This window comes from Raphanus sativus, chromosome 7 (genome assembly GCF_000801105.2).
Source record: "Raphanus sativus cultivar WK10039 chromosome 7, ASM80110v3, whole genome shotgun sequence".
NCBI lineage: Eukaryota > Viridiplantae > Streptophyta > Magnoliopsida > Brassicales > Brassicaceae > Raphanus > Raphanus sativus.
Window position 1 is genome coordinate 18237841 of NC_079517.1, and position 16733 is coordinate 18254573.

A 16733-nucleotide genomic window follows, 5' to 3' on the forward strand; every position below is an offset into this window, starting at 1 on the left:
TTTCATTTTTTAGTTTTATATAAAATGAAAATATCCAAATTTTTTTTTCTAGTTTTAGGTTTTGCATCTTAGATAATAACTAGATGCAGTCTTGTGAGTTTATAAATCATTATCCAAATTCATTTGATAACAGATTATTAAGAAGAACATGTACATATGTTAATTATATTAATTTATATTATATTTTGTTTTTAGAATAACATAATTTTCTTTCACTTTAAAATATAAGTAGATTTACAGGAAAACACGAGATTCCCACAATAATTTCTAAATTTTTAATTTTGCAGGAAAATACGAGATTTACAGTTCTGGTAAAATATGCAATTTTATAGTTTTGGCGAAAAATATAAATTTATAGGTTCTTGTTTCAACTTCATCCAATATATCTAAATAGTTTAAATGAGTTTTATTTTGCATTTCTTTCGTTTTTGCATCTAAAAGTGTTTTCTAATTGGAAAAAATGAACAATACTTGATAATTGTATCTAGATGCTGCATATATATACTGAATCAAACAATTCCTTTAGTACCATCCTTGGGCGCTAGGGTTTAGACTAACACTGGGTTAGCATGGAACAAAACAATGTCTACCAATCAAGACCTTAGTATCTAAACCTTTTTTGCAAAACTTAGGAATTTCTTAAATTAATAAGTAAACTGGGATCCAAGCTAAACATTTGTATCAAACATTCATTAGTCATTTAATGATATTTACATATGTAGGAAAATATGTTTTTACACTGTTATTTCTTTCTTTTCAAACATGATTATATATTCATTTGCACATATCTTACCTTAGTCGTTGCGATTATTTGGTCTTTGTAAATTGGTGAATTTGTGGGATAACTATATTAAGGGATGATATTTACCAAATGATCATGAAGTTCGGATGTGATAATTTCACACAAAAATTGACCAAATGGTCATTCTCCGCACGTGGAGTGCATCAAGAGCGATTTATAAAATTGTACTATACTATATTTATTTTACAAATAGTATAAAATAATTGATTATAGTTATTGGCACATAAGGTTGAAAAAAAGAAGCAATGGATGATATGAGGAAACAATGGATGACGACAGTATTATAGAAAATAATGACACCAATGAAACAACCAAAAATAGATGTAGTGTTAATGTTAAAGATAAAAGGGAAAATTACCAAAATAGAACAAAAATCCAGCATAGTTGTTCCTATAGTATAAAACCATAATTTAGTAGTTTTTTAGTATAATATTTTTCATAATTCTAAAATAACTCTTGATTAATCTAATTAAACACATTAAACTAATAATGATTTTTAAATTAGCTAAAAGCGTTTTAAAAAGGAAAAATAAAAATAAAACTTTTTAAAAAGTTTTTAATAAAAAGAAAATTCGTAAACTTATAAAATAAAAGTAATATACGAATCATTTTAATAAAAAACATTATATAAAATTTATAAAAAACGTTTTACAAATTTTATTTTTATAAAAGGTTTAAAACGTTTTTGGTAAAACTTTAATAAAATAAATTTTGTAAACTTTATAAAAATAAAACTTTACAAAAAGTTTTTAATAAAAACTTTAAATAGACTTTATACAAAATATTTTACAAAGTTTTATTTTTATAAAAAGTTTAAAATGTTTGTAAACTTTTTAACTTTATCAAACTTTTTAATAAAAATAAAACTTTTTTAATAAAAGTTTAATAAAAGTAAACTTTGTAAACTTTATAAAAATAAAAATAAAACTTTACAAAAAGTTTTTAGTAAAAAACTTTAAATAAACTTTTATAAAAAACGTTTACAAAGTCTTTTTTATAAAAAGCTAACATTTGTAAATGTTTTAGTTTTATTTAACTTAAAAAAATAGAACAAGAGTTTGTGAAAATCACAAGACAAATTATGGAGATATCATAGATTGATGAAGAAAAAAATGCAAAATCATTTTTCACAAGTAAAATCGACCAGAATACGTTTTAGGAAGTTAGAATATTCTTAAGAGATTTTTAAAATATTTCCTTTACTGAAATTTCATTAATTTTCGCAAAAAATCAGGTATTCTTATCCGTAGAAAGCGTCTTCTAAAAGTTTAGAAGAATGATAAAAATCATGAATACACTTTCTACTCTGAGTAAACGTAATAGTACATTGTAGAAAATACATTTCCTAAAATATAGAATACTTTATAAAAGTAGAAGATGTATTTAGAAGAAAAATAGATACTTTTACGATTAGTAGAATGCGCTTTTCTCTTATTTAAAAATTTAGTAGATAGTAGAATGTGCGTTATAAAAGAAGTAGATGAACATGTTTATCTTAGAAATTGTTTTCTACTATACCTTTTTCGTAGAAGACGCATTCTACTTTTAGTAGAACGTGTTTTAAACTTTTTATTTATCAATTTTTGAACAAAAACAGTTTACCAGCTTGTGTATATGGATATTTTATTAATTGTTTATATTTTTAATAAATTTTTTGATTCACAAAATTATTTATTTCATTAGTTTTTAGAAATATAAAGGATAAAAAGAAGAAAAATATATAAAATAATTTTATAACAAAAGGGCAACAACCTAATTTTTTGTTCTCTTTTGGTAATTTTTCCGTATTACAGTTGTGTTACAGTTTTTACTCTATATGTCCGAAATAGAACAAAATAAAAAAGTGATTTTTTTTTAAAAATCATATTTATTAACTGATGGCAGCAGAAAAGAATGGATCAGATGAAATTGATAGAGAAAAAAAAGATGGCTGCGATGCGATAACCGGTGGTGATGGTGGATATCATAGAAAGAAGTGATTAAGCATGATAAAAAGGTAGAGTGAAGAAGATAAAAAAGAATGAAAAAAAATAAGAAGAGAAAGAGGAAAAGGAAGAGGACGATGAAAACATAAGAAGATGATGAACATAAATAAAAAAAAATGGAGAAGTAGAAAGAAGGGGAAAATGAATAAAAAGAGAGAGGAAGAGAAAGAGAAAAATGCTATTGTATGGAATTAATATAGAATAGAAATATAGAATTCTTGTTAATAAGTTATATCTACAAAGTTAGAATTGTTTAAGAGTACTTAGTTTAATATTATATAAAATATACACAATATTCTAACCATGATCTGGTTATGGTTACTAAGTGAATTATAATTCTTTTAATGGTTATACTATACAATTTCCTTGATCGTTGTGATTATTTGGTCTTTATAAAATAAGTGAAAAGAGTCAATCCTTGTATATAGGACTTTAATTTAGTATTATAAAGAAATTGCACTCTTAATAATTATTTAAAGGTGACTCTAACGTTTATCCTACCACACACACATTATATTATTGTTAGATGATTCTTCTTTTTTTTTTTTTAACACAGATGATTCTTCTTACATATTGTGAAACTCTGTTTATGTTTTTTTCTAAAGACCTGCGCACAATCAAACAAAATAGTTCTTAGATTTCATGTTTTGTTGATAATGCACATGTTTATTTGAGCTTATTTTTCATAGACAAACCGCGTCTACGGATATGTTATGCACTCTATGCTTCATCAAGTTGACAAAACGTTACATTCAATTGCTATTAAAAATATTAAAATATGAACATTCCTAATAAATAACCTTTCTCTACAATAGTATATTATATCAAATACTATTGGTTTAAAAATAAATTTTAGTTTTCATTAATTATATAATTAGGTGTTTTACTGCACCGTATGCAGAAATAATAGTTTAAAATTTAAAATTATAATCTTGGGAATTTTTTTAATCTATTTCATTTGGTTAAACTATATTGAAAAATTCTATAAAATTAAGAGAAAGTTTTTTAGCTATATAACTACCAACACGTAAATTATATTATTAAATTTGTACATATAAAAAATAAACTAAAGGTATTGAGATTAGAAAATTACAGTTTTTTCAAAAAACAATTTTGCATAAATTTAGAAGAATTGTTTTAGTAAAAAAATTATATAATTATAGAAATATAATTAAATAAATTTAAAAAATTGTAAAATTTTATTGTATTATTTCTTGTTATATTAATGATGATCTACGATTTATCATCATATTCTAAAAAAATACCAAAAATATAAATAAACATAAAATATGAATGTCCATATTTCAGTTACCTTCAGCCATGTCATCATTGTTATTAGGTAATGTTATTATTTTTCTTTCAAAATCATTGTTAGAGTTAATAAAATCATTTTTAAATATTTTAAGCTTAAAGTGACTTATATATGGGAATTACATGAGTTTAAAATGTAAATCTTAACTGAAATGAAAATAAAATAGAAGATAATATGAAGAAATTTAATGGCGGTTATGGAAATATTTGCAGAAACCCTACTTGATTTAATATATAATTAAAAATATCCTTTCTTACATGAAAAACTAGTGGAAATGGCCAACTATTTTGTAACTTACAAAATAAAATCTATATACAAACAAATAATTAAATTTCACCTAATTTACAATATAGTAAAATGTTTTTAAAAATTATTATAAAAAATACATATTTTAAACAATTATAACTAATTTAACTTTTAACATTAAAATTATATCAACAAGGTAGTTGTCCCTTTGGTATAAAATAACTTTTGTCAATTTTTTCTACTTTTTACCCTTTGTATTTCTAAAAACTAATGAAATAAATAATTTTGTGAATAAAAAATTATTAAAAATATAAAAAATTAATAAAACACTCATTTACACAAGCTAGTAATTTTTTTTTGTTCAAAACTTGATAAATAAATTTTTTAAAATATGTTCTACTAAAATTAGAATGCGTCTTCTACAAAAATTGGTATAGTAGAAAACGATTTCTAAAATAAACACGTTCATCTACTTCTTTTAGAAAGCAAATTCTACTATTTACTAAATTTCTAAATAAGAGGAAAGCGAATTCTACTAATCGTAAAAGTATCTACTTTCCTTCTAAATGCATCTTCTATATTTATAAAGTATTCTAAATTTCGGGAAATATATTTTCTACAATGTACTATTACGTCTATTCAAAGTAGAAAGTGTATTCAGAATTTTTATCATTTTCTAAACTTTTAGAAGACGCCTTCTACGGATAAGAATACCTGATTTTTTGAATTAATGAAATTTCAGTAAAAGAAATATTCTAAAAATCTCCTAAAAATATTTTAACTTCCTAAAACGTGTTATGGTCGATTTTACTTGTGAAAAAATGATTTTTTTATTTTTTCTTCATCAATCTATGATATATCCATAGTTTGTCTTGTGATTTTCACAAACTCTTGTTCTATTTTTTTTTTAAGTTTAATAAAACTAAAAAAAATTACAAGTGTTTTAAGCTTTTTATAAAAAAGACTTTGGAAACGTTTTTTTATAAAAGTTTATTTAAAGTTTTTTCCTAAAAACTTTTTGTAAAGTTTTATTTTTATTTTTATAAAGTTTACAAAGTTTACTTTTATTAAACTTTTATTAAAAAAAATTAAAAAGTTTTATTTTTATTAAAAAGTTTGATAAAATTAAAAAGTTTACAAACATTTTAAAATTTTTATAAAAATAAAAATTTGTAAAATATTTTGTATAAAGTTTTTATTAAAAACTTTTTGTAAAGTTTTATTTTTCTTTTTGTTTTTATAAAGTTTACAAAATTTATAGTATTAAAGTTTTACCAAAAACATTTAAACCTTTTATAAATATAAAATTTGTAAAACGTTTTTTATAAATTGTATGTAACGTTTTTTATTAAAATGATTTGTATATTACTTTTATTTTATAAGTTTACGAATTTTATTTTTATTAAAAACTTTTTAAAAAGTTTGATTTTTATTTTCCCTTTTTAAAACGTTTTTAGCTAATTTAAAAAAATATATATTATTTTAATGTGTTTAATTAGATTAATCAAGGATTATTTTGGAATTATGAAAAAGACTATACGAAAAAGACAACTAAATTATGGTTTTATACTATAGCAACAACCATGTTGAATTTTTGTTCTGTTTTGGAAATTTTCCCTTTTATTTTTAACATTAACACTATATCTATTTTTGGTTGTTTCGTCATTGGTGTCATTATTTTCTATAATACTGTCGTCATCCATTGTTTCCTCATATCATCCATTGCTTCTTTTTTCAACCTTATGTACCAATAACCATAATCAATTATTTTATACTATTTGTATAATAAATATAGTATAGTATAATTTTGTAAATCGCTCTTGATGCACTCCACGTGCGGAGAATGACCATTTGGTCAATTTTTGTGTGAAATTGTCACATCCGAACTTCATGATCATTTGGTAAATGTCATCCCTTACTATAGTTATACCACAAATTCACCCTTTTACAAAGACCTAATAATCGCAACGACTAAGGTAAGATATGTGCAAATGAATATATAATCATGTTTGAAAAGAAAGAAATAACAGTGTAAAACATATTTTTCCTAAAAATGTAAATCATTAAATGACTAATGAACGTTTGATACAAAAGTTTAGCTTGGAACCCAATTTACTTGTTAATGTAAGAAATTCCTAGGTTTTGCAAAAAAGGTTTAGATACTAAGGTCTTGACTGGTAGACATCGTTTTGTTCCATGCTAACCCAGTGTTAGTCTAAACCCTAGCGCCCAACGATAGGTACTAATGGAATTGTTTGATTCAGTATATATATATATGCAGCATCTAGATACAATTATCAAGTATTGTTCATTTTTTCCAATTAGAAAACACTTTTAGACGAAAAAAGGAAAGAAATGCAAAATAAAACTCATTTAAACTATTTAGATATATTGGATGAAGTTGAAACAAGAATCTATAAAACTATATTTTTCGCCAAAACTATAAAATTGCATATTTTACCAGAACTTTAAATCTAGTGTTTTCCCGCAAAATTAAAAATTTAAAAAATTTTACTTCGTAAACTTATATTTTAAAGTGAAAGAAAATTATGTTATTCTAAAATAATAATTATTTAATAAAATATATTTTAAATTAATATTATTAACATATGTACATGTTCTTCTTAATAATATGTTATCAAATGAATTTAGATATTGTTTTATAAACTCACAAGAATGCATCTAGTTAGTATCTAAGATGCAAAACCTAAAACTAGAAATTTGTTTTGGATATTTTCATTTTATATAAAATTAAAATATGAAATTTAAATTATATTTTATGAATATTTTTATACGTTTTTATACATTTTAACATTTTAATAAATATAACACTGATTATATATTATACATATTTTAAAAATATTGTATAAAGTACATAAATAGAAAGATGAAATTAAATTATATTTGGATGAATACCTTTTTAATTAATACGTTTTACTAAATATAGAGTTGATTATGTATTATACATGTATTTAAAATATTTTACAAACTACATAAATTGTTAGTTTAATAAATAAATAAATAAAACATAAGCTACATACATGTTCAATTATTAAACATAAACTGTATTTTATTATAAACTAGATTAGATGGTTAGGCAGTGTTAGTTTTATATTAAATACATTTAAAAGCATAAGAGAGCATGATTATTGATGAGTTCTAGCATAGTTTCTCATCATCTTATTTATAACTTTAAGTGCAAATAGTAAAAAGAAAATAAGAATTAGTGCCATAAGTCTCTCTGCATATAAATTATTTCTGACAATTAAGAAATTCAAATGTAAGGTGTCTTCTTCCTATTGCTTTGTTCTATTACTTTGTTTTTTATATATTTTAATTTGCAATTATTAAATTAAATAATTAATATTATATATTAGATGCTCTAAGAAAAGAAAACTATAAGATCAAAGTTATAAACAGACAAATCTATTCTAGTTTAATTAACTAGTGTTAATTGGTGACAGTTTGTTATGTGGAAGAGTTGTTAAAAGGTGAGGACCTGGGTTCGAGTCTCACCAACAACCTAATAATGGAGTTAGTGAGAACTCATAATTGAAGGGTTGGGGTCGGTGCGCTGCAGCGCTGTGAGCTTGGGTCTACGGGCAGATGGTTCCGCAGGACAGGTTGTCACAATAAAAGTCGATTTTTTATGTAACAACCCGTCCCGTGGAACACCTGCCCATGGATTCCAGGTTCACAACGCTGCAACGCACCGATCCCAGTCCCTCCATTATGAGATCTCACTATCTCCATAACACCAACACGAACCCAGATCCTCACCCTTTAACAACTCTCCCACAGGTTAAGCTGTCACCAATTGATCTGCAGGTCAATTGGTGACAGTTTGTCCTGTGGGAGAATTGTTAAAGGTGAGGACCTGGGTTCGAGTCTCACCAACAACCTAATTATGGAGAAGTTGGAGTCGGTGCACTGCAGCGCTGTGAACCTGGAGTCGATGGACAGGTGTTCCATGGGACGGGTTGTTAAAGCTTACTTTTGAAAGACCAGCTTCATGTCCAAATCACACGGTCAGAATTATATAATTAAGTAAGCAGTTGCAAACGGACAGAGGTCAAGAGTCATATAGTGTATGAAGTTGTATTTCAAATACAGGTCGCTTGAGTTGAGTTTGTTTTTTTTTTTTTTTTCAAAATTGAGTTGAGTTTGTTTACCATATAATTTGAATGGTTGCTTTTTCAAATACAGGTTGCTTGATTTTATCTCGTTTTGGTGAGATATATGTGAAATGACTTGTTCTATTAATTCCTTAATTTGTTTCATTTAGTTTGAAGGGAAGAAAATACTCATTCCATCAATTCTACAATCATTTCAAAAAATATACAAATAAAACAATTCCTAAACATTACTCTACAGTTTTGTTTAGGAATGAATATATTTCATTTATACTTTAATTTCATTCATTCTGTTTCATCCATTTCTATTCCAATAATTTTGATTCATAGTTAAAATGTACATTCAGTTTAATCTTGTTTCCTTTTTAGTATATTTTAATAAAGCTCTATGAGATATCTATTTTCTCTTTTTAAATATCTCATTTTCATCTAAGTAAGGTCTTGTAGAGCTCAAATCTACTTGGTTCATGATTTCTTTCAATAAATACAGTGACATTCACAAAACCAAAAGATCACCATACACAGTACCATAATTAAAAGAAAAACAAAACAAACCAAGCGTCGCTGAAACATGGTGACATGGAGAATTTAAGTCACAACTTAAGCCACGCGTTTAAATCACACAGATAGACACACAAAGAAAATAGACGAGTTAGCGAATCTTACAGCTCATAAGTCATGCCAACCTTAAGAAGCTTTGACCTTGGAATCGCAAGTGCTTTGTCTCCTTCTCGGCAATTTTTCTTCAAGAAATTGTAAGCATGGTTTACTATAAGCTTCTTAAACAGAGAAGAATCCTTATCCGCCGTAATTTCAGTCTCTCCCATTAGATAAACCATTCCTTTCTCTCTAGCTTTCTCCACCAGATCCTTCTGATTCTCCACGGATTGCACCTGAACGACCCTTCCCGACCTAATCTTGTCTGAGGAAGATGAATGCGCGGACCCGATCCGCCCGGAGGAAGGAACAGAGTTAGACAAAGGAACAAGCGTAGTCTGAACATTTGTTTCCTCCTCTTTCTCCGTCTCTTCCACTTCTCCTCCAGAAATGAAGTACTCGTGATGGATGAACTCCTTTAAGTAATGAACAAACTGACGCTCAAACTCATCTGGCTCTTCGATGTCTTCCTTGTAACCATACCTCACAACACATCGAAACATTCCAAAATCCTTGGGCTCCACGTAACGGAAAAGGAATCGTTCTGATGGTGTCACACGGCTCACGGGAAGTGACTTGATGGATATCAAGACGAAAACATTATGGACCGAAGAAAGATTTGAGATATAGTGAGAGAACAACGGGGTTATGCCATGAACAAGCTCCGTGTAGAATAGAGCAATGCCTGGAACACGGTTTATGTCGGGACTTGTAGCCATTTGTATAGCGGTTTCACCAGATATCTTCTCACTGAGTTCGTACCGGTACTTGAGAACGTGAACGTATTGCCAAATCGCCATTACTGCCATCAAAACTACCGTTATCGCAAGCGGTAGATAACCACCGCTCGTGAACTTGTACATAACCGAAGAAATGTATAACATCTCTATGGAGCCGAAGATTATCAAGAACATAGCGATCCACACTATGTTGGTCTTCCAAATAACAAGCATTATGAGAGTCACCATGAAGGTCGTGATGACCATGACGGTTACCACCGCGATTCCATAAGCGTGTCCTATCTTCTCGGTGGTCTTGAAGGCGAGAGTAACAGCCACACATGCGACCATGAGGAAGTAGTTGATCTCAGGGATGTATACTTGTCCCTCGTACTTAGCCGACGTGTGAACCACTTTCACTCGAGGGAAACAACCCATACGTAGAGACTGCGAGATGACTGAGAAGGCACCGGATATCATAGCTTGGCTTGCTATAATCGATGCTGCCACCGCCACCACAAATGTTGGCCAGTAAAACGGATCTGTTAAGTGTTATTTTGTTAGATATCTAGATTAAAACGGAGTAGGAATCATCTTTTTACGATTTTATTTTGAGGTGCATATTCATAAACAACCACTAAGAACATTGTTTGTATGCACTTTTAATTTGCTGAATTATATAATTTGAGGAAAAAAACAAAGTTTGAGATAAACAAACCTGGGATAGAGTCATAGAAAGTATTTGAAACGTTCGAAGTATTTTTGGTCAGGTATGCAGCCTGCCCGCAATATATTGTTAACAGCGCTGGATATGCGATACATGAGAAACTAATCTGCAACATATTTTGGGAAAAACTAGGTCAGTAAATTAAACACCAAAACATGTGTGATGATTTTTTAAATCAGTTTGCAATGAGTGAATTAATTGGTCCAATTTCTCTTAATTTTCAGTTCCAGTGTGATATATATGTCTATGTTTAAGATTTTCTCTTTACTTATATAGCTAGGGTAGGGACATAAAAATCACCTGTACAGCTCGAACACTGAAATGACCTAGATCAGCAAACATGGCCTCCGTTCCTGATTCAACAAATTACTTTCAATCATTACAAAGTATATTTGATATTTTTTTGGTAAAAAGTATATTATACATATATATATATATATTTGATATTTGGAATTATATAATACATATAAAATCGTTTTATGGATTCTCACCAGTGATGCAGAGGAAGACACCTCCGAGGGAAATCCAACCCTTTCTACCGTTTCTTATAAAGTATTGAATAATATAGAGTGGATTAAGTGCTTTTAGGACGGTAAAGCCATGCTTGGACAGATTAGCTAGACCAATTCCCGTCAGAAATGTGAACCATAGAAGGATGATCGGGGCAAACGAGAATCCAACTTTATCCGTTCCAAACCGCTGAAATGCGAATAGTAGAATTAAGATTGCAACTGAAACACCAACGACCGTGTCTGCACATTACCATCATCAAATGCCATTAGATCACATTTTTATATAGGTTAAACTGTTACATTTTTATATTGCGAGGATTCATATGCTGCCAACTCAAAAACAAGAGCAGTTAATATTATAACATATATCAATTAGAAAATAAGCTAGAAGATGGATGGGTGAGTTTACTTTGCCCGAGCGATTTGATTCCGCTTACTGCTGAAAGTACTGGATCAAGTAAAAAAAACATGAAATTTGTTAAGTAATATAATTCTGGAGAATATTTGACGTCATGTTGCTTAACTGTTTTCTTAGGTGCGTACCTGAGATTGAAGGTGTAAGAATACCATCACCAATGACCATAGAGGTGCCCATAATAGTGACTAGGAAGAGTGTGATCTTAGCGAATTTGAAATTCTCGAGCTTCTCTTTGATCTTATGGGCTCTTCTGTGCTTTGTGTTTGGAAGTTCAAGTGTATAGTTTGAGAGTTCTCTATCTTCGGGCTCTTGGTTTGGGATAAGTCCCGTTTTTGCATACCGACATATCAATGAGTACAGTGCAAATGTTCCTCCTGCGATCACAAACTTTGTTATATGGGTTGACAGTTTGGCATGTATAAATTTTCATGACACATATCTCTAATATCATGTCTTACTATGCTAGAAATAATAATATATACATAAAACAAAGTAAAATATATAATCTAAAGAATTGCGAACATTTAACCATATTAACATACTTGTTAGAATTGAAAACTTATTAGTTATAATTGAAAATTATATATAACTAGAAATAACAAAAAACTATATATAAAAAAGTCAACGCGGTACTTGTACGAATTTTAGACGCGCTTACTTATTAGGAACCTAGTCATTGTTGGATCCTGCGAATCGCGTCACTTCTTATTATTCAATTTTACAACGTTCGACATCGTACAATTATTAGAATCTATACAAATCTTTTGATCTAGGGGACGTCCGTCACACATTAAAAAGTCAATGGTAATAATTGCTTTTATTTTTTTAGAAATTTAGAAATATAGACCAAACATTTAGCATATTTGTCTTTATAAGATAATACAACATAAGTTTGAAAAGCCCTTTCTAAAAAAAAGAAAAACATAAATTTGTCCCTTTAATAAAATACTAGATTTTGATCCGTGCTTTAAAAACGCGTGATACTTTATGATGTGAAATTCCTTTAACAATATTATAAAGTGTATGGTATACTGTCTATTTAACTTTTTGCATTTAAATCCGCGGTTTTAAAACTCAATCTAGACCCGTATTCAATATGTACTCACGATCTAACCGGTAAATCTATTAATCCAATATATAATTTAGCTTGAGTTTAAAAAAATAACCATTATTTAAAACTTCAATAAACCCAAAAATAGCAAAAACCCGATGCTACCAGTTTAATTAAAAAATAATCGGTGTGTAACCCAATTTGATTTAACTTGTTATTTTTTTAATTTAAAATATAATCTCAATGTTTTCATTAGATATTTAAATACTTAGCCATTTTAATTTTATTGTACTTTGTATTATATGTGGTAACTCCAACTGTTACAAAAACTGTTTAATTTTTTTATATTTTATGTGAAACAAAAAATATAGAAAAATATATTTAAAATTTTACTAAATTTTTAACATTATTTTTTTGTATTTTAATATTGATATGTATAATTATTTATTAAATTGAATAAACTATTGACATACATTTTACTTGCAGCCGACCCAATAACAAAATGACTAAAGCAGTCGGGTACAAAGTCCGCATAAATTTTTTAAAAAACTGACTTAAACATATTTTTAATTTTTATATTTTAAAATTTTATTAAATTTGAACAAAATGATATATAATTTATATACTAATACCGCGTATATTGATCATATATCTCGAAAACTGATATAATTTATTGGTTATTTCGGATCTTAATATTATTTGAAGACATAGTATTAATAAGACAGTGTCGATATATTAATTTTAGTAGTTAAGTAGGATTTTTTTATTTGTGAAAAAATATTAGGATATTGTTTCTAACGTGTATAAGACTTATTTTACTATTAATTGTAATCTTGTGTAGTATTTTGAAGTTATCATTTTTTTAAAAATTGTCGAATATACTAAAAACTCTTAATGTATTAAAATTCATTAATTAATTTATGTTGCATATTAATAGGAAAATAGTATCTGTAGTGTACCAAATTTTCCATATTAATAGGAACTAAATCTTCTCAATTAAAATAGTTACCATAATATTTGTTTTTAAAAAATAAATGATAATGGCACTCGTGTAAATAGTTTGAAAAGCCAAGGGGATGTCATAAAAATGTTTGCTGTTTTAATTATATTGATTTGCTTAAACCCAACATAGCCATTCATTTATCATTTAAAGTATAATTTCAAAACTTATTTCTATACATTAAGAACTTAATTTAAAGTAAAACTAATAAAAATTAAAATATTTGTATATATGGAAACAAAAAAGTTTTGCATATATTTTCAATTGTATTGGAAATAATAAACCAATAAAAACATAATGAAAAATAAATTTTGCATTTTTAAAACTGATTTGCATATATATATAAGTAAACTAATTTAGATTTTTTGTTTTTGATATATAAGACAATTAAAATATAAAAAACTTAATTGAAAATAAGACCAATCAAAAGTGAAAACATTTGCATAGATGGAAATAAAAATTTAAGTATTTGAATATATATGGAAATAAACGAATTTTGATTTTTTTTTGTACATAAAAATGATTGTATATGAAAAAGTTCCATATATTTTAAATATTTTGTAACTGCACTTCCCATATTTTTTTAGATATTTTGTCATGATTACATTTTCTACTCGGGGTAGAAATAAGACAAGGGGTTCAAAATTATATTCTACTATAATCTCGAACTTTTGAGTTGTTTGTAGATTGCATATTCCTACAAATTTAGAGTCAAAGGTTAAGAACAAAAATTCAAAAGAAATTTAGCAAAGTCTAAAATCTGTAATTAGTTATTCTAATAAAAGTTGATTACCAAACAAAACTTGGAATTCAATTTCTACTATGTTATTTTTGTAGAATATAAAATATACTATTGAAGAATAAAATTTAAAATTTTTATTTAACAAGTTTTAGAACCTAAAAAAATACTACTACATTGATATGAGTATTTTTTTCCCATTGTTCCTATTTTCATAATTTTGTATTACTGAAACTATTTATTTCATTAATTTTGATGAATAGTAGAACAATAAAAACAAAAATGTGATAAAAATTATTATTATATAAGGTTAAACATACTAAATTTTGGTCTATATTTCCAATTTCCATTTTATTTTTTTAGCTACATAATATATTATATGAAAGCTATGTCAAGTTTTGATTATTTATTAACGATTCTTCATAGATCCAAGGAATGTGGATCCAATAAAGCGCGACGTCCATCGTGTGCTTAATTCTTTTTCTAGGTTAAAATATACCATTACTTCCTTTTTCACGAATTATAGTATTACATAAATCATGTTTTCATCGGTTCTATCAAGTTATATGATAACTACATTTTACTCCATCGATCATTGGCGATAACTGAGTCAATATTTTTAGAGAATAAGTCAAGCCGCACGTTACAAGAGCTTCGGGATGCGCATATACATGAACAATTGAAAAAGATTTAGTTAAGCATATACGGAACAAATTTGGTAATGATAATTAATAATTTATGTATCTATGACTTTAATTATTGTTTTTATTATTTCTATCATGCAATAAATAAAAGTAATTTTCAAATTTGAAAAAATATTAATTTTTTATTTTTAAAGATTTCTAATTGGATATCACCACTGTACACACTAATTTCACTCAACTCCTTAACTATTCTAAAAAAAAAATGATTAAACAATTCCTAAAGATTCCATCCACAAATCCACCATTGCACATGCTCTTACAATAGCTTCTTTCGGACCCTGATTATAAGTAAACATTAATCATATACATAAAAAGCATTATTCCCAAACTTAAGCCAATTTGCTCTTTCCATTTCATAGTTAAGACTTTTTTATATATGATTATAGCTTTGTTTAACAAATGATTTGATCATATTGTATTAACAAAAGTATAGTCTTTCATCTTTAAATTTAGAAAGAAAGTTTTTTTTTGTCACATGAAATTTAGAAAGAAAGTTATGTTGACCTTTATATATTAACAAACAATAGTATAGTAAAACAATTTTTTGGTTTTTGAGAAGAAAATAATGAAAAATTAACCGTCTAGAAAAGAAGAAAAGGTACCTTCTCCGTTATCGTTAGCTTGAAGGACAATAAAAACGTATTTGAGAAGTGCGACGAGAGTAAGAGTGTAGATGATGAGCGAAAGAACGCCGATGATATCATCTTTGTCTTGGATGCCTTCAGTGAAAGTACTTGCATACACATATAACGGCGATGTCCCGATGTCTCCGTACACCACTCCTAGGCTCTGGAATGCTAAACTCATCGTCGTTCTCCAGCTCATCTATTTCATCCAAAGTATGTATATTTTTTACAAACAAAGATCATCCTATATATACTCCATATATCGCACACGAAGAGTTATATTTAGATACGTACCAATGAAGCATGACGAGTATTGGTTGGAGCTTTTCCGGCCTCTATGCTGAAGGAATCGGGCCGAAACAGTTTTCCCCATGACTTCTGATTAATAACCAAACAACAACAACAAAGTGCTGTGAAATATGACTTTGATGACGCGATAGAAAAACAATAATACAAGGCTGAGCTTTGATAAACAGTTTCCTGGTATGATAACTATTCTTTTTATCATCATGAAATCAAAAAGATGTTCCAGGCGCTTTTGATTTTTTAGCACCAAGAAAATAAAGTTATATACTATTTAGATTAGATACTGATAATTTGATAGGCACTAAACGATCAACTTAACCTATATATAACCACAGCAAGAAGAGAGATGATATATTGTAAGCGGAATGAAATAATACCTTTTTCTCTTTCAACTTCTGCTCATGGTCATGGTTATTAATTTCATCATTTATTTGATGTTCCTCGCCATCCATTTTATTGTATTTGTTTGTAATACTGTGACACTTGGGAGAGATTGCTAATTAGATGCTTTTAATCGGTTCTGTTTCTAGTGGTCTTTATAGGAGTTAGTATGCTGACTTCTGATTAAACAAACACCCAAAATACTCAACCAGTTTAGGGAATAGAGTTAATTAATGTGGTAGGGACGCGTCTCAAACACGTATTACCGGCTGTTGAAACTTCTAAGCTATTTAAATCTACATTATAGTATACAATTTTGATGCCAAATGTTTTAGGAACTAAACTAAAGAGTGGGGCGTCGCACAAAAAAAAAAAACTAAAGAGTGGGGCTATTGCTTATTGTTTCCTAATCGTT

At 27.4% G+C, this 16733-nt stretch overlaps 1 protein-coding gene across 1 annotated transcript; it reads right to left on the reverse strand.

Annotated features, from left to right (window-relative positions):
* Window positions 1-8926: 8926 nt before the first annotated feature.
* LOC108816476 (potassium transporter 5) lies at window positions 8927-16428 on the reverse strand. The gene is made up of 9 exons (XM_018589054.2): window positions 16315-16428; window positions 15926-16009; window positions 15608-15830; window positions 11637-11885; window positions 11503-11541; window positions 11073-11333; window positions 10882-10934; window positions 10573-10687; window positions 8927-10396 (listed from the first exon to the last, which is right to left on the reverse strand). Exons 1-9 carry the CDS (start codon window positions 16387-16389, stop codon window positions 9141-9143), a joined length of 2355 nt encoding a protein of 784 aa, XP_018444556.2. The 5' UTR covers window positions 16390-16428; the 3' UTR covers window positions 8927-9140.
* Between the last annotated feature and the right edge of the window lie 305 nt (window positions 16429-16733).